The sequence below is a fragment of the Anopheles maculipalpis genome, chromosome X (assembly GCF_943734695.1).
Source record: "Anopheles maculipalpis chromosome X, idAnoMacuDA_375_x, whole genome shotgun sequence".
In the NCBI taxonomy this organism is placed as follows: domain Eukaryota; kingdom Metazoa; phylum Arthropoda; class Insecta; order Diptera; family Culicidae; genus Anopheles; species Anopheles maculipalpis.
The window spans coordinates 11,459,229-11,482,161 of NC_064870.1; the positions used below are offsets into that span (position 1 = coordinate 11,459,229).

At 44.6% G+C, this 22,933-nt stretch overlaps 2 protein-coding genes across 2 annotated transcripts in view; one reads left to right on the top strand and one right to left on the bottom strand.

Moving 5' to 3' along the window:
- Positions 1–7,123: 7,123 nt before the first annotated feature.
- LOC126559811 (transmembrane protein 47) overlaps positions 7,124–22,933 on the top strand; it is a 59,703-nt gene continuing 43,893 nt past the window's right edge. The window contains exon 1 of the mRNA XM_050215995.1: positions 7,124–7,128. The gene's annotated coding sequence lies outside the window, so the exon portion shown is untranslated. The remainder of the gene's footprint in view (positions 7,129–22,933) is intronic.
- LOC126559825 (uncharacterized) lies at positions 14,080–22,362 on the bottom strand. The gene is made up of 6 exons (XM_050216035.1): positions 21,659–22,362; positions 18,800–21,006; positions 18,517–18,725; positions 18,102–18,451; positions 17,862–18,025; positions 14,080–17,747 (listed from the first exon to the last, which is right to left on the bottom strand). The coding sequence occupies exons 1-6, from the start codon at positions 22,360–22,362 to the stop codon at positions 14,080–14,082; spliced, it is 7,302 nt and encodes a 2,433-aa protein (XP_050071992.1).

Below are 22,933 nucleotides of genomic sequence, written 5' to 3' on the forward strand. Positions count from 1 at the left end.
AAGCGCCTCAGCAGGAGGACAGAGATAGAGAGAAAAAAAAAAGAGTACGGAAATGGAAGAAGTTAGCGTAGCAAAAAAAAAACAAAAAAAAAAACAGAAGTAGAAGAAGAAGAAGAATTGTCGCAAAATCGCATATTTATTGGGAAGTTTAAAAATTTCAGCCTCATACTTTTTCTCCCGTTTTTCGGTGCACCCACACATGTAAAGAAGATGAAAGCGCAAAGCAGCAAGCAAAGCAAACTAACTAACGCGAAAACAAAGATATTCAAACGCAAGTAGCAGATTGAAGATTTGAACCAGAAGAGAAGGAAGATAACATTCACATATTCGCAAACAAGATTATAAAAAAAAAAAACACACACACACACACATACAAACACACATACACTCGACAGCTAAAAATTGTTCCATTTTGCACTTGTCTCTCGTTGGGTCCTTTTTCCATCCACCTGCCCACTCCCTCCCATTTTCAGCTGCACAACCACAACACACACACACAGACGCACCACTCACCTTTTACTCGCCACTGACAGATGTCACCTTAGCTTTATACTATTGTTCCTTCTTATCATCTTAAAAATCATTCAGTATATTGCACACATACATACACACACGCACACACACAACCACACATATTTATCTGGCAATGTTCGAATGAAGCAAAGTAAATAGGAGAGCACCGAATTGACCGACATAATTAAAATCGTGTTAGTGTGTGTGTGGGTGTGTGTGTGTGTGTCATTCGCAAGCTTGCATACTTGAAGGCAAATACAGAAGTAAAGAAAAAAATTTAAAAAACTTGTCCAAAAAACCGTTCAACAAGAGAAATAGAGTCAAAAGTACATCGTATACTTCCACACGATCCCTCTCCGTCGTGTTGGGCAGCGCGAAAAAAGGATGTTTAACCTTTCGAAATTCGAAACACACACACAAACACACACACGCAATTAAAAACAGTGATTTTGGTTATATTTATATCCCAAAGCACTGTTGTTGGTTTTTCACGTTATTTGTGGCGAAAACAAGACAAAAACAAATGCGGAAAACGATTAGCAAATTAAAATCTAAATGAATGAGGGAATCAATCAGTAGTAGAGCGGGCAAACCGCTGTACACAAACACACGATGCACAACTAGCCATTGTCGCCGTTTAAACCGTGAACCCGGTGCGCTAAACACAGATAGACGCTTATCCGATTTGAACGTTTTGTATTACCACTACTACTACTACTACTACTGCTGCTACTATTACTACTGTTACGAAGGCGATTGGAGTGTAAAAAGGAGTGAATTTTTCGAGTGGAACAGAAGCACTCGTGCTTTGCTTGTGTGTGTATATTGGAAGCGTGGGAAGTGGTAGGTGTGTCTAGGATAGTGGTTGGGGGGGAAATGGCTCCGTAGCCAGAGCCGGCGGCGCACCTTCGGAGCACGTTATACCAATCTTCTCCTCCGCTCCACCCGCCGGCCCCCTCTTTCCTTTTGCTTAATTGTAGCGCCACAGATTGTAATTAGATAGTAATTTACCCTTTACGTAATCGAATACACACGCAATAATTACAGATGGGCCGGACGACGTGATGGTTCCCATCATTTATGTCGTTTTTGGTGTGGTGTTGTGCCCTCGCATGTGCGTTTGCATTGTGATTGGGATGATTGGCGGGAGGGGGAGGAGAGGAAGTAGATCTCGGAGAAGAGGCCCCATTTTTTGCTTGTTGATTGTGTGGGAGAGAAACATCAATCTCATCTGCTCAATTTTAGTCACATTAACCCAAGCGCACACAAATCTAAACGGAAGCAAAGTACAAGGTAGAGCAAAAAATGCACCTTTGCAAAACAAACAAACAAAAAAAAAACCCCTACAATTGTGGGAAAAATAAAACCAAATTTCTTACTTCGTGAGATGAACAAAATGAGCGTCGGAAGAGGTGAGAGGGTGGGAAGCTGAGCGCTCGAAAGATAGTTTAGATTGTATGGGCAGGGCTCAGGGTATCGAATCTCATCCGGATCCGCCGCTCCTTATACAGCACTCTAGAAGTCAAGAGAAGCCAGTAATGGCGGACCTTCTTGACTGGTATTTTACCCTTTGCTTTGCCAATGTTTGTTCGTTGTTTTGCTTTTGGGAGTAAAAGATCAAAGAATCGGTCACATACCCACCCAAGAGGACACTGGCGTATGGATCTCAACTAGTAGTAGTAGTAGTAGTGTCAATAGTAATAGTAGTAGCAGGAAGAAAAGAAAGCACAGTAGAAGGCCAGCTTTCAATTAACAGTATAAATTAGTCTGTGCGCTATCCAAGAGGCAAAATTACACTTATCCAATTTAATAGTTGTGTTTGTTTAAAAACATTTAAACTTTGAAGAAGGGGAAAAATTGGCTTTGCCTGGTTACGGTATTTTGGTTGAGAAAGAATAGGAGGGAGAATTGGTAAAGAGGAAGAGAATGTACGTGTGTGTGTATGTATGTGCGTGCGTACATATATGCGTATGTGGTTGTGTGTAGGTGCAAGCATTTCATAATAAATTTGATCCCTTTTCCGTAGGAGTTGTGTTTCGTGAGGAGCAGCGCAAGCGAAATCGATAGTCAAAGAAAGTCACCCCAATATCCCCCTCCCCCTTCTAACACCAATCACCCACTCTTTCACCTGCTTTTCCGAGTCACGAGTCACTTCTCCTCCGGTTAGCTTTAAATGAACACACACACGCATACATACATACATACACACCAACAAGCACACTCATGGACAAGTATAACAGCATGGGAGAAAAAGCACACAAACACACTCATACACACGTACACAAAAGTGGAACAAGTAATAGATGTATTGTACCCAACAATCTAAAAGAGCTAAAAAAAAAGGTGTGAGAAAGAGGCAAATATAAAGGACAAGAAGAGAGAAAAAAAAAACCACAGAAACCAACAATCCCCCAAACAACGCAAACCGTAACATGAAGCTAGTGACCGAAAACTTAAACACGTAATTTAAAAAGAAAACGAAAATGGGCAAAATAGCAGTAGTGTAAGAAAATATTTAAGCAAAAAGGTGCGCGAAACAAAACCAGACTAATGGAATGAACATGAATAAAATGCAATTCGAATCAATGAATCTACACAACACGCAGAACAACAAGGAAGTAAGTAATAAAAGAAATACCAACAATGAAACGAAAAACAACAGATAAGTAAAACTCAATAGTAGTAAAACGAACACAAAGAAAATCGTCAGATTTACGAGCACATTACATTTGGAAATATAGAACATATGGAAAAAAAGCAAGCAAACAAACGAATGAAACGAAACAGAGAGAGAGAGGGAAGAAACACACAAAAACACGCGGAAACAAGTAAAAATGTGAAAAGCAGCAAATAGCAAAGTGGAAAATTGGAGAGATAAAAACAAAAAAAGAGAAAAAAAACGTATAATGGCATGCCGGTTTGTACCACCGAACATTCTCCTCTTTGCCATTTTATTTTTCTTTGCTTTATTTAAAAACAAAAACGTTTGAATTATTGTCTTCTGTTGCCTTTTCCTGTTTTTTGAAATGACAATCAAATGCAACATTTCAGCTTGCCGGTTTGTGTTATTTTATGGTTTGTTATTCTCTTGTTTTACTGTGATTCGTTTTTTTTTTTGCTATTTGCTTTTTTTTTTTCGGTTGCTTTCCGTTACTTTTATCGATTGAACTTGTGATGTGGTAAGTTTTTTCTTGTTGTTCTTTTAATTTTCACTTCCTTTTAGGATTTTGGTGGTGTTGTGGTTAGCTAGATGAAGCTAGATTATATTGGCTTATTTGTACTAATTGTTTAAGGCTTTTTTTATTACTTACTATAATTATGGCAAAGTGTAGAGCGCCAAATAAGATGTTTTTATTTAAATGAATGTACGTTCGATTTGTACTGCACGGTTGACAGTTTGTGTGTGAATGTGTGTGTGCGTGTGCTTGCGATTGTATGAAGGGTTTTTTAGGTTTTTAATTTATATTCACTTACTTACACACTCAATTGCGTCAGGTTGATTGCGCTGTGTGCATTATATACTAAGCTTAAGAAAAAGTTGAAAAGAACGTGGAAAGTAAAGAAAACCGATATGAAATGACAACTAAAACTACCACATACCAGAAGCGCAGCAATACGGATTAAGTGTAACAACTAAACTACTAAACACCACCCTTCTAGTCGTTTATCGTATTCTAAATGCAACTGCAGACGTGAAAAAAACGCGGACCGAACCAAGCAAAGCTAAGTAAACGAAAAACAAACAATTTAGCAAAAAATAAACACAGATACACACACATACACATACAATAAAATTAAAAGTAACGAAAACAGCAAAAAAACTAAGCAAACAGTACAGCAATAGTGAACTCACCCTCTCTTTTTACACACGGCTCCTGCAATCACGTGCAAAAGCTATCGAGACGAAGAAAAAAAAACCTCTGCTAGGCTAATATGGACATACAGCAAATATATACATATTTACACATATGTATGTAAGTGTACGTGTGTATAATCTATACACACGTACACTTACATACACACGCATACATCATGCAACATCAAGCAAAATTAACAACAACAGAAAAGGGCAAACAATGGGATACGCAAATTACACAAATAACAACAAACAGGATAAAAGCAAACAAAAAAAGAGAGAAAGTGAACCAAAGAAGAAAAAAATAACAACAAAAAAAAGGGGGGGGAGATAACACAATGGACATGTAAATGTTAAGGGAGACAAATTTGTAGTTTAAAGCAATGGCAACGCCAAACAAGCAAGCCAAACAAGTTGAAATGGATGGAGACACGTTTCTTTGCTCCATACTCTCTTTCTCTCTCTCTCTCTCTCTCTCTCTCTCTCTCTCTCTCATTATCTCTCTTCTACTCTTTAACCCTTACTACACAGCGCAACCACACACTCACCTACTAAAACGGAAAGGTAATAATATGTATGTGAGTGTGTGTGTGCGTGTATGTATGCTTTACAAATTGGTAATTTATGATGGGGGACGGTAGTGTATGTGTGTGTGTGTGTGTGTGTGTGCAAGGGAGTTAGGGAAGGGGAAGGGGGCTCGAATTAACCAAATGGTTAACTATTTTGCATTTTGCAGTTTGGCATCTCGCACACTACTGCACATTTTTAACCTAAAGCAAAGGGCAAAGAGTATTGGTGCATTGATGAGTGGGGAGCACACAGCAGTGTTATTTAGTGGCAAAAGAAGAAGAAGAAGAAGAAGAAGAAAAATCACATAATATTGAAAACTGAAGTAAAGTTAAAATGAAAAAAGAAAATAAGATAACAACTTACAACCTTGTATGTGGCAAGAAGAAAGGAATATTTAAGAGTGAGAGATAGAGAGTGCGAGAGAGATTAATAAAGAGGAAGAGTGGTTGAAATGAAAGAGAAGTAAAAGAAAGAGAAAATAAAAATATAAAAACGAAGAAGAAAAAAAGGAACAATGAAACAAAGAAAACACACACACACACATACACATAAACATACACAATGGCATTGAACAAAACAAAAACAAAACAAGATTAAATCGAAAACACTAGAATTGGTAACCAAAAACGGTACGGGAACTAATACACACATACGGACACAGATTGCATGTACAAACATATGTATGTACGTCCTCTGGCGTGCATGTATATATGTATGTATGTATGTATAGTGTCGCGTCAGCTAGTACTGTTGTACAACTTTAAATCGATGTATCGGCATTTTATTGGTTCGCGTTTCCGCAAACTCTCGCTTTTCCACCTCAAGTTGGAGAACTCTAGAGAGGTGAAAGAGGCAAAGGGCATTTAAAAAACCAAAACGCGAAACACGAAGGAAGAGAAAATAAAAGAAAAAAAAGAAGAAAAAAACAACACTCGAAATGAAAGGGATGCAAACGCGATAAAAAGCAAGCATATTTAGACAACATTAGATAGAAACATAGAATTATTTGTATCTCCATCCTCTCCTGTCCATTTTTCTCCATTGTGAAATTGTGCAAAAAAACATTTCTCACTCTCTCTCACTCTCTCTCTCTCTCTTTCTCTCTTTCTTCGCGGGTGGATGATGAGGTACGTATAGTGTATTGCTCTCACTTCACACTTCCTCCTCCCAAAATACACACACACACCTACACACATTAAAACAGAGAGAGATAGAGAGAGAGAGAGAGAGAGAGAAGAGAGCAGATTTAAAAAGGAAAATGCTAAGTAAGAGAAACAAAAACAAAAAAACTAAAGAAGGCAAAAAACCTAACAAACAAAACAAAACAAAAAACATATATTCACGAAAAACTTCGTTTTTTCATTCGTCTCTTCTTTCTTGCGATGTTGCGATCCAAGCTAGAAAATGGAAACTAAGTAACAAAAAAACATAAATGGAACAAATAGAATGAGATAGGTATAGGTGCAGAAGCAGATGGAGAAAGAAAAGATTAATAGCAACAAAAAAGAACATTCAGCAACAGCAGCAAACACACTGACACATACACACACACACACACAGAGACACATGAAAATAAAACGAAACAAAAACACATTATACACAGGTGAACAAAACCAAATCATTGCTGCTACAGCACGTAATTCGTAATTTACGAAACGCAAAATAATCGAACAAACGAAGCGTTTAGGGAGGGTAAAAAAGGTAATGAAAACAAAACAAAACAACAAAAAAAAAGGAAAACAAAATACACAACATACACGCGTAAGTAAAAAGTGCAAGAAGATAAGATTACCAAAAAAAAAAAACATAATTTTAAGTATTTAAGAGCTAACGGCTAAAAACAAGACAAACAAAACGAAAGAGAAAAAAAACACACACACATCTAAAAACATCACATAGTAACATGAGAAGGTCAGAGAGAAAAATACGTCTCTGATTAAATGAGCAAAAAAGGGGAACTGACAGTTTTGCAACACCCATAATTAAAGCATAATAGTATGCATAATAGCGCAAAACAAGGGATAAGAAAGAAAAACCCGACACACAAACAAAAACATACAAAAATTCATGCAAATATGATGAATTATATGAACAGAGAAGATAGCGCGGGAGCAAGAGAGTGAGAGAAAGAGCAGAAATGACATTAACGTGAGAAACAGCAAAATGAGCAAGCAGTGTGCTGGTGTGTAGTGTTTGTGTGTGTGTGCTGTGGCCAATGTGGTCCTGGCTTACACACATACAGGGAACAGGGAGAAAGAGCGAGAGAGAGAGAGGGAGAGAGCGAAACAAGAGGACGGAGATGGGATTGAGGGTGATGTCGAGAGGCAGGAAATAAAAACGGATTGACTTCGAATAATTGGCGACTAACGAGACTAGTTACGTCAAAAATAAACCAAGAAACGAAGATAGCAGAGATGAACATGAAGAGGAAGAGAAGATAAAACAGATTAAAAAACCAGACAAGTGGAAGAAGAAGAAAAAACAAAACAAAAAAGTACGCCTATCGTAGATTTGTGCTAACTACAAGTATATAAATCACTAAAAAAGAAAACAAACAAACAAAAAAAAAACAGACAACAACATTAGGCAGCGAAACTAATATTTCCAAGAGGTAAATCTTAAAAAAAAAAAACAAATTAATTTAACTAAGGCAACACGTCATAACAGATTATGCCACTAATCGTTTGTTATTATGTTTGTTACTGGGGTAAAATATAATCAATCACATCCTTCGACTAGCCCGCCCTGGCTGTTGGTATCACTATTTTGCATCCTTTGATCCAGTGCGGTTGGTGAGATTTGCGGGTTTGTATACTGGAGCGGATCGCATCCAATTGATTCTACTGCTTCTCTGACGAATTCTCTAACTAATAAAACGGAAAATGAAAAAAAAACTACATCATTCGATTCGAGAGATGGGCAAAAAGCTGTTTTGGTCGGAATCGATTGCGGAGCGTTCCAAAATTTCCCGCCTGAAGCGATGCCGGATAGCAGGTTCGGAATCAATTCCGGAATCAGAATTGGCTCCGGAATAGGAATTGAATCCGAAATCGGTATTGGTTCCGGAGATCCGAATCTCAATCGCTTCTAGGAATGAGAATCAGTTCTATGAAACGGAATTGCTTTTACGAATTGCAATCTGTTCTAGAATCGTTTTTTTTTATTGGTTCGAGAATTGGTTCCGGAATGGATTGTGGGATCGGTTCCTTTATTAGTTTTGGAACCAGAATCGATTCCGACAACGGAATCGGAATCCGAACAAGGATTCGGAACCAGATAGCTCTGATTCCGAGTGCTCATCACTAATTCGCACAACACGTTGTGCAATTCGCATAACAGCTTATTATTGACTTGCTAGCGGAAGCGGACGACTGGGTTTATGATGGTAGATCCCACAATGCACAGTAACAAAGGTAAGTAACGGCTCCATCCATAACCACATGAATCTGGCACGTGACAGTGTTGACAACGCTTTGAGCAAATTTACGCAAACCTGACGCTTTTTGACGGTGCTAGACCACAAACTATAGTCAAGTCTTACAATTTATTTTACATCCGAGCGACGCTCGTGATCAGTTTTCCGAAGTTTGGTGAGGCTCTCGGCAAACATAATTTATGTAACAAAAAAAAAAGGGAAATTCTATTTCTATCTTCTGCACTGTAGTTGGTACGTTAAATGACAAAATGGAATCAAACGGGGAGGGTGGGTACGGAGAGCGAAAAGTTTGATCTGGAATGCAATGCAACCCTTCGCACTGTTTGACAGTTCGGGCCGAGTCGTGGTTTACTGATGTTCACATCATTTTACGTCGAGTCTGCGCGTTGTGTTTTTAACACAAATTCAAACGAAAAAGCTGAAGATTTTCAAACAAACGGCTTTGGAGCTCATTAGAGAAAAACAAAAACAAATAAAAATGAATCTTTAGTGAAAATATTTATATAGTCAGTAAGATTTTATTACCGAGGACTATCACTTCCATGTATGGCGAACGTTTTAACCCTTTCGGATTAGATGTGCACATAAAAAGCGAAAAAATTATCAGGAGCATAAGATTTCGACAAAGCCCAGAAGTAAATATTTGCGGAATAAAAAAAAAGTCAACCCTACTGTAGTATGAAATGGAAATGCCAAACAGAAATGGAAATACATGTCAGAGTCGACGAAATACACCGTTCAAGTGCCTCGATAAACCCTGTGTCTCACGGTTTAATAAACATATTTAAGCCTACTTTAAGGCGTGGTTGGATGATTTGGTTAAAATTGTCTTATATCATTGAAGACGCTTCATTGCTCACTGCTCAGAACGCGCGGGTTTTAGCGGACGAATCATCTGCAATGACTGCCAAGATAAGAGACCAGGTGTGAGCTGTTTGTTATGCAGTCACTGAAAGATCGCCAGTCCCACCCTCAGTCCTCTTCTCGGTCATACCGATGCTTCCGGATTACTTTCATCCATGCCAATTTTCGTTCCCTCTCGTATACTTCGTAACCGACCTTCTGTGATGATCCCGTCTCGTCGTACATCGGCATGACGGAAAGACCCGTTAGTGTGCGCCATTGGTCGATACAATTTGTCCCATGTGTTCGATATCCACCTAACTCTATCATCCTTCCGTGCACGTATCAGTTCCTTACGTCTCATTAATTAATTAAATATAGTTAATATGTTACGGTACCCTTAGGGCATAAAAAAAATTATTTAAACTTAAACTGGATCTAAGTCCAGTACGTTTAACTTCTAACCTGTCCGATTCGCTGTAACGCTTCACTTGATGTCTGAACTGAGACTGTCTCTCTTTTCTTCCCTGATCGGTCTCCATTTAATTGTATAGACAATTCCAAACGGTGCTGTAGGCTCGGGCATGCCTGCGCGTGGCCGGTATCGTCTTTCATCTGCTCTTGGCCAATGCGCATTTGCAAATTGCTGATGTCGTCTGAACGGTGTTGCGTAGGTAGCTGATGTCGTCTGGATGATGTTGTGTTCTAACTATATACCTTCTTGTAGCCTATCCTTTGCGTTTCCAAACAATTTTATTGTAAACTGGTATCGAGAGGGCACACTTGTTTGTCGATTGACAAATACAATCCCCGGAGCATGTTGATGGAGACGCCCAGTCTCCGAAGTATTTTGATGGAGGCGCCCAGTCCCCGGAATATGTTGACGAAGTAGTAGTAGTTCAAGTGCCTAGCATACTCGTTGAATCAACGCGTCATTACCCTTATGTGTTCGTTTGCACCGTTTCGCGTTTTGTGTTTTGTTCGGCAAAGCATTCTATGTTGTCAACAAGCCAAGCAAAGGATTAAGAAATTGATCTTGTCAAGAAGTGATGGTGCATTAATTGTCCCCAGCATTAAGCCTGTCATAAATATAGCCTGTGCGTTTTTCTGACGCTTTTCAAATGTTTGCAACCCTAGCAGCAACAGCCGTTCTTTGCAATGTAGCATATTAGTTCGGTCCCTTCAGTTTAATTTAGAAATTGCGTATCGGGAAAATTTCCTTTGTATTATTTCTATTTTGTTCAACCGAACATGCCCGAGATAAGGCAAAAAAAGGGAGGAAATGCCTTGCTAATCTGGTTTATATACATAATCATCACATGCGGTGTTGACAACACGGCGCAGGCCGTCATACTTCAAATAAATTAAAAAAATAAAAAAAATTCTATTCTGTTGACCCATGTCTCGGCATTTGGGCATCAAACTACCGAACAATGTTCTAGAATGGGCCTGACTGAACTACAGTAAAACGCTTTTATACACATAGGATCGTCAAAATCTTAAACATTAATCTTAATGTTCTGTTTCCGCGTCCGATGTTTTGTTCTGTGTGAGGCATAAAGAACTTCACACACATCATTTACATATAGCAGGAAAAGCAATGGTCCTTAGTTACTTCCCTGCAGGACTCCGGAGCTGCTCGTTAACCGAGCAAACATAGTGCGAACTTCACTCGATGTACGTCCGTGATGTAGTTTTTTGATGCACTTAATAATGAATAATGATCAGATCTAACACTTTGGTACAAGCGAAGAGCGCAGTTATGGTGGTTTATCGTTATGTTTTTATCGCCCTGTTTTAAGTAAAGGGACCATCCACGATGATTTTCTAATCTGCGGTACGATACAAACATTCAAATATAGGTAGAACAGTTGCACTGATGGCGCAATTGCCCGGGTGTCCGTGTCAATAATTATAGTGGCAATAATAGCATCTCGCTGTGATGCGCTGTGCGCTATTTGGCCGTCGTATTCGATAAAAGATGAGGGACTGGTTTACTTCCGTTTTTCGTATATAAAATTCCAGTAAGCTTCAGGGTTTGAGTAGAAACTACGTTGCATTCTCGAGGTATAAGCGTTTTATAGAATTCGGTTGTATGTGCTTATAAATAATAATAGTATGTTGATGGAGGCGCCCAGTCCCCGATGTATCTTGATGGAGGCGCCCAGTACTTGGTTAAGCTCACAAGTACCACCTTCAACATTTATTCATGGTTATACTTACCAGTTTCAATCATCATCCAGCAACCGATATTGAAATCTGAGAATACTCATGCATTCAATTATTCTTGACGAACGTGAATAATGCCATACAAAATAATTATTTTTTTTATATATTTATTACGATCTATTTTATTATACACTTGGCCTTTTTAAAGGACAGCGCTACTCTGTTCATTTACTTGATTTTCTTTTTGTTTTGCACTTTTTTATCGTGTCGTGACCGTGTGTTCGGCATCTAGCGTAACTATCTGTTGCTGTGTTTGTTTCTTTACTGTTTTTTTTTCTTCTTGCTATAAATTCTGTATTACGGACACCACACACGTGTAGCTTTTGGGATGTCTATTCACATTAAACCAGAATAAGTAATATACTTCTTCAAGATCAATTTTCATCGCGTACTCGTGTCTACAATGCTGCTTAGATCCTTTAATTTTTTATTTTTGTTTTCTTGTTGTGTAAAGGATTACATGTATTATGATTCTTTTTTTTTTCGTTTTGTTTTGCTTTCCATTTGATTGTAAACACACAAACCACATTTCTTGTAATTATTGATTCTGGGTTGCCAATTTGCTTGTAGTGGTTGTACTACTGCACTGGCACTGGGAAGTGGATCTCTCGAAGACTCGCAAAGGATAACTTAGGCTTACCTCCGTACACAATATGCTTACTAAAGAGGGGGTAACAAAAAACGGTAGATTCTATTTCTTCTTCTTCATCTTGGGTTCTACAACCTCCGAGAGCAGTTGGGGTGCGATTATTGTAAGTTGTAGGATTCATGAGAGGTTCATCAAGTTGCTTGGAAGCACCAACGAAAGGGACAAGATATTGGGTCAGCTTCAATCAAGGCATCCTCGCCTTCCTAAGCTGATGACTAAGTTGCGACCTTCAACCATGTAGAAGACTCCAACAAGACACGAAATTCTACACGCATGAGTCCTGCATTACTCACGCAATTTTCGAGTATGGAAGTATGGGCAGTTCTGAAAACCCACTGATCTCCTGGTTCCCTGGACACAAAGTGGCTAATCAAAGCCATCCCACCACGACGAGCTTACGTTAAGAAGAAGAAGAAGAACCTAGTAGACAGCAACCACACCGAAAAGAAAACAAAAAACCTTCTACGGGAACTTAACTTCGCTTCATCTTAACGCACTCGCCCTCGTTTAGTGACATTTAAAACACGTTAACATTTGTTGACACTAATAAGATACCATCGAACGATGCATGGAAGATGTAACACGGAAATGTAAGCTATTCTTCTGATTAGGACCAAATTTAACAAACCCCGTTATCTGTCACCGTAGTAGCACTGTACAAAAGGATTGCCTTAATCTGTCAAATCTTAAGCATTGAGAAACGTGTTGTTTAAAATAAAGCGAACAATGGGAGCGGTTGCGAGTCTCAGAATGGGTTTCACTAGCAATATTAAGTCTCCTTTGAAGATGTAGTCGAAACCATCAAACATCGATGCGAGATCGTTCTGGTCGTTTCCTGAGATAGCTCGAATGAGTGAAATGAGTGACTGGATGCAACTATAAACGTGTCAGTAACATATCTGAATATACCGCAATGTAAAAGTAGATAGTTGATGATGATGATGTCTTGTTCGTTTAGCGTTTGGATGTCGTTTTGGCACATTTAAACTTCGGGAATATAGTTGTACACAGTGCAAGACAAACGGGTAAAGCTTACACAAACGATCACGGAAGCGTATCGCTAGCCTCCTGTAAAGTAACGTCAAGCTGTTCCATTCGCCTACAGTTAGCCGACCACCGGTTCGAAAGAGACTTAACGAGCCTGATCATTAATTTAACTATAGCATTGTGAAAGCGAGTTTTCTTCCTTTAACTCCTTTTCGGTTGTGCTGTGTAATATTCGTAGTTTTTATGAGTATCGTCTCGAGGTAAAACGATACAGTTGTTTCGCTTTAAGTTTTGCAAACATTTGGTGGGACCGTTAAAGTACTATTCGTTTGTTTGTCGTTTTTTTTCCCCCGCCCCTATCTCAAGCTTGTTCATACCCGACTACTCTGGAGAGCGAGAGAATCCTTTGTCCAGCAAGACATATAGAAACACAGTGAGGCTAAAGGTTTGCCCAGTCATCTTGTACACATTGTATTCCACCATCATGGATGGTAATATGGTTGCTTTAACTTCTATGCAGCGTCAAGTTCCTCGGCAGACTTTACCAAAAAACCCCGTTCCACAACTTGCTACTTGCCGAGCACAGTGTGGAAGTTTGAAGATCAGTATTTAGTAGTTAGAAATAAAAAACAAAAAAACACGACAACACAGACATACTGTCACCTATTCCACACTCTTGGTCTTTTGGGGAAGCGAACTTAAGTGGAACGATATAACTAACGGGTTTGCTTCACTGTTGCACCTTCCTACGACCAGCGAGCAGCGCTAGTTACTAAACTGTTGGGTAGACATCGGTTATTTAGCGTGGTACCACTCTGACCACCTTATCTTGTTTCTCAGTCAAAATTTCGTACATTATATCTCCACAAAACCCACCGCGTTCCTGACAAGAGCTGTACACACTTAAAAAAAAGAAAAGAGTCCATGATCAGATGACCTGTCACATCTGTCACGTACAGAGAGCTATGCCACCGAGTCATTGGCGCCTTACCTCGCTTAGTAGTATGTGGGGAATGGATGATATGCGGCAGCCGACGAGCTGTGCTGGTTGATGGGCGGTGAGGCAATGTTTTGCTTCATCGAATGGTGATAGTTCGACGAGCTGACCTGATGGTGGTGATGGTGGTGATGGTGATGATGGTACGCACCGAACCCACGCGTCGGTGACACTACGTGGCGCGGTGGTGGCGGTGGTGGCGGTGCAGGCTGCCCGGTAGCGTCCGACAGGAGTCGGTTGTTCTGCTCGAAGATCAGGTGTGTGGCAGGATCGCTCACCAGCAGCCGATGGTTGCTGGCAGACAGTTGATCGCCAGCGAGCAGTCGATGATGGTCGGCCGGCTGTATCTGGGAGGATATGAAGGAAGCGTGGCGTACCGCGTGGTGCGAACCGTTGTTGACCGTATGGTGCGAACCGGTGTTGGAGCTAAGGTCGAGCGATACCATGCGTATCATATCGGGATGATGATGGCTGCTATAGGAGATGGCGGGTGTTGGTGGTGATTGCACAAGGTAGCTGGAACTGCGGCTTAGGTCAACCGTTACCGATTGATCAGCGTCCGAGTCTTGGCTTTGGACGTGCTCTTGCACGAGATGTTGCAGCTGCGTTTGCTCCAGCTGGAATGACTCTTGTTGCTGCTGTTGCTGCTGTTGCTGTTGTTGTTGCTGCTGCGAGTGTTGCTGAGACTGTTGCTGCTGCTGTTGCTGCTGTGTCTGATGTTGATGGTGATGGTGCTGATGCTGATGTTGATGGTGCTGCTGCTGCTGTGCCTGCTGTTGTTGCTGATGATGATGTTGCTGTTGGGATTGTTGTTGCTGTTGTTGCTGCTGTTGCTGTTGTTGCTGCTGTTGCTGTTGTTGCTGCTGCTGCTGCTGTTGTTGCTGTGGCTGCTGCTGTTGCTGTTCACGCTCACTCAGTATGTCGTAGATGTGATGGTGGTAGCGATTGAAGTGCAAATTGCTGCCCGCCTGCGTCGACAGCTGGAAGTTCGAATGATGATACGCCGAAACGGACGAGCGCGACGACATATCCAGCCCCTGAAAGTCGGAAGCGTCACCAATATTGTTGCGCTGCTGAAAGTCCACCAGGTCGTCGTTGCCGTACTTGATGCGCATATCGGCCGTCGCCGGCAGATTGGACCCACCTATCGTGCGTCCCGTTTCGCCGTACTTTTGATGCTGGATGAACTCCGACGCACTAGCGCCACCGCTCGGCGCACTGCCATTGTTGCCGTTCGCCGCACCCGACGCGTTCGTTAGCTTCAGCTTCTCCTCCGTCGACACTGCGTTCACGGACAGATTTTCCGCAATTACGATACTGTTGTCCTCGTCACTGGACAGCTGCTGCATGTGGTGTGCCGCCGTGTCTTTCAGGTTCGATTCGAAGCTTTCCAGCGTGAGCGAACTGATCGTCTTCGCATCCTGGCGGCGCGAGCTGCCGTAATTGCTGTCCGTCGGCCCAAAGTCGTACCGCGGCAGGGAGGGTGTGGAGGCGGGCGAGATAAGGTCATGCTCGGCATAGATCTGGCGCGAGCTGGAACGCACCGGCGACCCACTGACGAGGTGCTGCCGGCTGGTGGAGGTGCTTGGGGTAGCGGCGTAGCTGAAGTCTCCGGTTTGCTCAGGGGACAGGGCACTCCGCACCGAGTCCACGCTGGACGTAAGCTTGTGCGGTGTGGCCTGCAGCTGCTGGTTCAGGTGTTGATTCTCGTAGTTAAGCATCTCGCTATCCTCGTAGATTGCGATTTTCTCACGCGACTTCGGTCGGCTGGTGGGTCCACTGCCCGCGCCCCGTATCGACAGGATGCCCGAATCGTTGGTAGACTGGGCCGAGTACTGCGAGATCGAGTTGAGCTGCATCGAGAAGTGGTGCGACTTGAGCAGCTTCATGTCGTCCACCGATTCGTCGATGCTGTTCGCATTGAACGTGTTGGTCGGCACGTTGTTGCTGGACGCGTCCGTCCCGCTGCCCGGATCGATGTGGTTAATGTTTAGGCCCTGGTTTTGGTTGTTATTGTTGTTGTTGTTGTTGCTGCTGTTGTTGGTGCTGATCTCTGCCTCGGTGATGATGTTGCTGACCGAGTTAAGGGCCGCCTCCACCAGCATACTAGCGGACGTCGGTATCGTGTTGATCGTGTTACGTCCCGTACCCGAACCGGTATTATTGTAGAACGAACCGAGCAGCGTCTGATGGTTAAAGTGACCCTGGAACGCGTGGCTCTGGAACGAAGGCAGATCGGGCAAGTTAAGCCCGGTAAAGTTCGATGTGTACTGCTGGATCTGCGCGTGCGTGCTCTGCTGGTTCTGGTTGTTCGAGTCAACCACGTCCAGGATTGTCGAGTTATCGTCGTCCTCCTCCTCCTCATCTGCGACATTCGGTGGTGGCGTGTTCACGTTCCCGTTCATGATAAGCTTGGTAAGGAAGTCACGCCCGCTCACCGTGCTCAACATCACACCGGACTCACCCGGTTGCCCATCGCTGCCCGGCAGCTGATCCGTGTCACTGATCCATTTCTTGCTACCCTTGCTTATTACCAGCCCCGCATTGCCACCACCGTTGATGTACTCTTTGTACTTCAAATTGCTCGCCAGCGATGCCATGTCGACGAAGTTATTGTCCACCTCAGCGACGCTCTTCATCTCATCCTCGCTGTTGGTCTTGTACTGTAGGGTGGCCGCCGTACCGGCATCGAGCTGGTTTGATATGTTGAGCCGGTGCAGCTGACTCACGTTCAAGTTGTTCGCCTTCGACTGGTCATCCGGCAGCGGATGGACGAGATGCTGCATGTCGTCTAGCCGATCCGTACGACCCTCCTCCATACCCTGATGATCGATCATGCTCTTCCGGATGTCTTCCACATTGCCAGCGTTACTGCCCGCCGACGTACCGATGGCAGCCACCTTCGCTATATCCTTCAGGTTGTTGTTCAATATAGAGGAGATCTTCGTCGACAGCAGCGATAGGTTGCTCTCGTTGCGGCACAGATCGTTAAACGATTCGAGTATGTTTTTCGTCTTCAGCAGATTGTTGGAGAAGGGTGACGGTAAACGGGCCAGCTGTTGATGATGATGGTGATGATGGTGCATCGTTTGCTCCTCCTGATCTGCCTTCGCCATTACCTGATCGTCGAGCGAAGGGTGCTGCGGATCGGAATGCAAATCGTGCTGGTGATGTTGCAGCTGACCACCACCTGTCGCTTGATCTACCGTGTCCTGCTGTTCATCCGACTGATGTACGGATAGCTGTTGTTGCTGCTGTTGCCGTAGCAGCTTTTGCTGATGCAGTTCGACATCTTTCTGGAGCACGTCAGCATTCGGCAGTACCGAGCCTAGTTGATGCTGCTGTGCGGTTGATTGATGCGTTGATAAGTGTTGTGAGGCGGGAGGTGTATTGGGATAGTCCAGCTGAGGATGGGGGGATGATTGTTGCTGCAGATGTTGAGACGTTGCCTTGCTCGGATCGTTCGCTTCCTGCCCGAGACCCTGGGCGAGGTCAGTTTGTTGCTGCTGAAGCGGAGGTTGTAGCTGTGACTGGTGCTGCTGATGTAAGGATGTCTCGTCAAAGTGATTCAGATGTCGGGAGCGCTTTTTCCTTTCCACCTTTTCACTTGGGTAGCCCCCCTCTTCCGAAGCGGTTGATTTGTGTCTCTGTCGACGCTGCACTTCATCTGTGAGAATTAATTTTTGTAGGGAAGACAGGCGAAGGAAAAATCATTTTTTCATACAAGTCAAGGTCATGTGGATCTCGAAAAGCAGTGCAAATGCTGTACAAACACACATACCGATAATTCCATCATTTAAGCCACCAGAGTAGGCGTCGAATGTGTACGCGACGCTTCGCTCAATCTTTGGCATTTGCTCCTGAGTATATCCGTGTACTTTCTTGTAGTGAAACTGCAGACACTGTTTGGTAGTAAAGGCAGCCGTACATTCATTTTCAGCGCATCTAGAACACAGAGATAATGAGAATAAGAGACTAAATGATCTGGACAACCGGACCCGAAGTTTGTAAAAGCATTTACTTGAAAGGCCGCACGCCGGAATGGGTAAGCATGTGGATCTTCAGATTCGACCGGTTCTGGAACAGCTTCTGGCACCGTGGGCAGCTCACAACGGCCGAGTTACGGCTGTGCACCTCCTTCGAATGGCGCTGCAGTGCGGCCCGCGACCCGAGCAGCTTGGAGCAGAGCTTGCACTGGAAGTCACGCAACACGTCCGCCATATCGCTGTGCATACGCTTGATGTGTACCTTCAGCTTTTGCGGCTGACAGAACTTTCGGCCGCAGAAATCGCATAGTGGCCTGGTGCGCTGTGGATTAGCACTGCAACCGTACGTCCGATGCATTTCTAGGTAATTTAGCCGGAGGAAAAACTGCGACGCCAAATAGAACGTTAGTTAGCCCCACTCCAAGTTGATCAGCTAGCAAAGCAGCTTACCTTTTGACAAAACTGACACTGATATGCACCCTTGCCATCGTGCAGCTTTTCCGCGTGCTTCATAATGTTTTCCTTGCCCAGCACGGCCGCCCCGCACACCTTGCAGTGGTACTTGCGAATCGTCAGGCTGAAGCCCGGATCGTGAAACACCGAGCAGTGCGTTCGGTAGTAGAACGGATGATCGAACTTCAGATTGCAACCACCACAGTCTGCAGGCAACGTATAAGACAAATGGATGTTAAAACTTTCAACCCCTAAGACATTCCCGCACGCAAATACTTACTCGTTTTCTCCATCTTTTTCTTGCCCCAGGCAGAGTTGCTATCGTTGCTCCAGTACAGCAGCTCGGTGCCCGGCTCCAGATCCTTGCTCGTCACGAAGTAGATGCCACCGTCGTGCACCTGTAGTACGCAGTTCTTCTGCTCCCGATTCCGGGCCGGCCGGATGTAGCGCAACCAGTTGGAGAAGTTCTTGTTCTCCGTGCTGGTGTACGTCGACTTGACGCCATCGAACGTTTCGAAGATGTGACGCATCGTGCAGTCGTCCTGGATCTCGGTTTCGCGCACTATCTGCCCCGTCAGGGGTCCTATTTTCGTATACTTCGCAATAAAGGTGGTCGTGTAGATGCTTAGTCCGTGTCCAGTGAGCGGGCGACTTTTCGGCACCGTGTCCGTCCCGAGCGTCCCTGTGAAGCTGGAGGAAGAGGATGAGGATGGCGGTAGGGATGTTTTGGAGTCGGCGATTGAATCCTGTTCCTGCTGGTCTTGCTGTTGGGCAGCGGCGTCCTGGTTTAGCTTGGCGTTCATGTGTGGTTCCTGCTGTTGCTGTACCGTCTCGGACTGTGTTGTGCTGGTGATGGCGTTAGCGTTGGCGCTCGACTGTGGACAGAGCCGTAGCTCAAATTCGGGCGGTACGGACACCTCCGAGAACGAGGGACTTAGCTCCAGCTTCCCATTCGCACGGCTACCATCGCCACCCTCCTCCTCCTCATCATCCACATCGTCTTCCTCGTCGTCCTCCTCGTCATCGTACTGCTCGTCCATCTCGTCGTCCATGTCCTCGCCGTTACCGGTCGGTTTGAGGAACAGTTTGTGCTTCTTGATCAAATCCTCGTTCTGCTCCAGCCACTGATTAAGCTCGATTTTGTTGCTGATCGCTCGCAGAGGCGTGTTCAGCGGGCACAGGTCCGCACCATGCTTCACGTTACACCCGGTGCACACCTTGTTCTTTGCCGTACCCACACCCTTCGTCTTGCGCTGGGCCGTTGGGGTAGGGTGCAGCGGTAGCTGCTTGGGTGCGAAGCTAGACTTCTCCACCGTTCCACCATCGCTAGCTCGCGAGCCTGGAAGCGGCCTATACTCCTGCTCTTCATACTCGATGTGAAGATCTACGTTGGTGGAGTCGTGTGCATTATTAGCACGCCGGCCCCGTTTCCGGCCACCACCTCCACCACCACCACCACCACCTCCATAAACCGACTGTTCAAGTGATGTACCGGTTCGGGAACGGTCCAGCCCAGTTCCACCTTTCTTCACAACCGGCAACGTTGGCGGCTTCTCATCTATCGCGGCCGGATCGAAGTCACACTGATCGAAAAAGTTGGACGTCGTCGGTAACTCCTCCGCCGGGTGCGTCTTCCGTTCCAGCTTCTGCTTCTCCTCCAGTTCAGTTTTGATCTTTTCTGCAATGCGATAGTCCAGCACCTCCGTCTCCGTGTTGAGCGAGTCCTCCGAAACCGAGCCCATCGTGCTGCTGATCGAGTCCTGCTGCACCTCGTTGCTCTGCTGCGGTTGGTTCGCCGCCTGCGGTGGGAGCACTTTGCGCATCGTCTTCTTCACGATGTCCTCCATCAGGTACGGATCGTGATTGGCGACGGCCGGTTCCTGCTCTTTACTGTCGCCGAGAAATGCGTCCGTCTTACGTAGCACATCGGCCGGTTCGGTCGGCCCAACACCATCCGCGGTCTTGCCGGCCATCGCCTCCTTATCCTCACCCTCTTCGTCCTCTTCGTCTTCCTCCTCGTCCTCCTCGTCCTCTTCCTCTTCATCCTCTTCCTCTTCGTCTTCCTCCATGTCTTCGTCCTCCTCTTCCTCCTCGTCTTCGTCTCCTTCACCACCGTCCTCATCCATCTCAGGTACGGCCGTAGAATCTTCGTCCTGGTGTGGCAGATTCGCTGGCTCGTCCGAGAGTGTTTTGTCACTGAACGACACCATCTTGCCGGTGCGCCGATTATCAAGCTTATGGATTATATTTACATTCTTGTTAAATTGTACTCTCTTGGTTTTCTTGCCCATGCTGCCGGGTGTCTTTGAGCTGCTGAAGCTGATTGAAGATGAGTGCAGTTGGTGCTGCTGATGCGGCTCCAGCTGTTGCTGTGCGTCCGGTGGATGTTCCTGAAGTTGCTGTTGTTTGCCGCGGGTTCCCGCTTTGGTTCGTCCGCTCTTGGTAGAAGCTCCTTGAGGTTTTAGTGGTAGCGTTTCGCTGTGGAATCTGAACCAAACAAATAATTACCCCAAAAAAATTACCAAAATTACCAAAAAAATTATTAATAAGCACGATTATTTCAACCCTAAATTACTGATGGGAACTCCGGAGTGGATTAATCAATCTACTTCGACTCTGGCGTATGAAAACCGGAGCTTACTCCGGGAAAATCCGGAGTAATCCTGAGATTGCTACGGAGTAACCCGGACTATTTTCCAACATTAACTACGGATTCAACTCCGGAATGCGCTGCGGAATCAATAGCAGAGTACACCGAATTATTCTGGAGTCAGCTACTCATTTTACATCCGATTGAAAAATTCAGTAATTCCGCAATCTCCCAAATAAACTTTATTACCAACAAATAAACAAATTGCAGAACAAATACTTTTTTTTGGGAATTATTCGACAGCGATTTTGATTTTGAATCCGAAGTAACATCAGCAGTTGACTCCAGAATAATAATAACATGCAATTGATTCCGCAGTACACGCCGGAGTTGAATCCGAAGTTAATATCGTCTTAAGACATTCGAAAGCATCAAGATGCTCAAGAATCAAGAGCCCACACACTCTAGTAAACAAACTCCCACTTGCACCCTCCGAACTTCACCATCGGAACATCCTGCACCAATCGCCCCATACCCCGCTCTACCTACCCATTTAGAAGCGGTGAATCCTTCTTCCAGCAGTTGCTCTCCGCCAACTTCAACAGAAACGACACAAACTCGACATCGTTCTTGAACAGCAGCACATTACGCAGCGTGTCCCACTTCTCCGCGTTCTTCGTGCCGATATATATGTTCTTGCTGAACTGCTGATGGCGATACTTCTTGACCCGCGGCTCTGGGGCGTTGCCGGTACCCTTACCACTGTCCGGTGGAACCCCATCCGCGGACCGGTGTCCTCGCTGCTGATGGTGATGACTGACCGGATTGGTTGATTGAAAGAACGCACTCTGACCGGGCGGTGGCGGTGGTGGTGGTTGGGACGGTTGCGTTAGCGTACCTAACCCACCGCCCAAACTGCCACCGCCGCCAGCGACGGCTAGCGACACATGCCCGCTGCCGTAGCTGCTGCCGCCCTCGTTCGACCCATCCTTCGCGTCGTACGCGGACGAGAAGAAGGACGAGGATGAGTTGGAGTTGCCGCCACCGCCACTGACAATGTGATGGCGGCCAACGAGCGCCTCAAACGGGCCGTCCGACTTTTCGCTGGTGGTGTCGTTGGAGTAGTGGGCGCTCTGCTTGCTCGAGCCGCTGCTACCGTTGTTGGTCGTGGTGTTGGTGGTGTTGCCCGTACCGCTGCGCTTTATCAGATTGGCAATTGGTGAGTCGATATCACTGTCCAGAATTTTGGGCATCTTACTGCAACGTGTTTCGCGGAAAAACCAATGCAATTGCTAGGCTTGGGCGTATTTGTTTTTTTTTTTTTTTTGGCAGATGTGCGGCAAGTTGATGTTGCAGACGTTTGCCTGGGATGGTCGCGATGGGTTGGCCAGGATTTCTCGACACGACTTCGTTGCTTGCAGTTTTGATAAATTCCTTATGTAATGTTCGCACATTCGCAAACGCTACGTACAGCGCTACGTCGATGCATTATTCGACGCAAGCTGGTTGCAAGACTCGAGACTCACAAAACCAATCCATTTCCGATTAGTTTTCCCTTTGCTTTTAATGAGATTCTTTGAGGCGTATATATATATACGTGTATTTTTCTTCTCGTGTTCTTTGCTCCTTGCCTAGTATCACTCACAGATATCCACTTTCACTGCCAAGGAATGAAACCCGTCCAGCACCCCCAAAACGCACACACTGTTACACGTCAAGCAAACCAAACTACTAACACCACTTAGCACACGGCCTATGCTCCCTCCATACACAGCTTCCCGAAACGGTGGAGCTCTACTGATGCTTCCTGGTCGAGCATGGCAG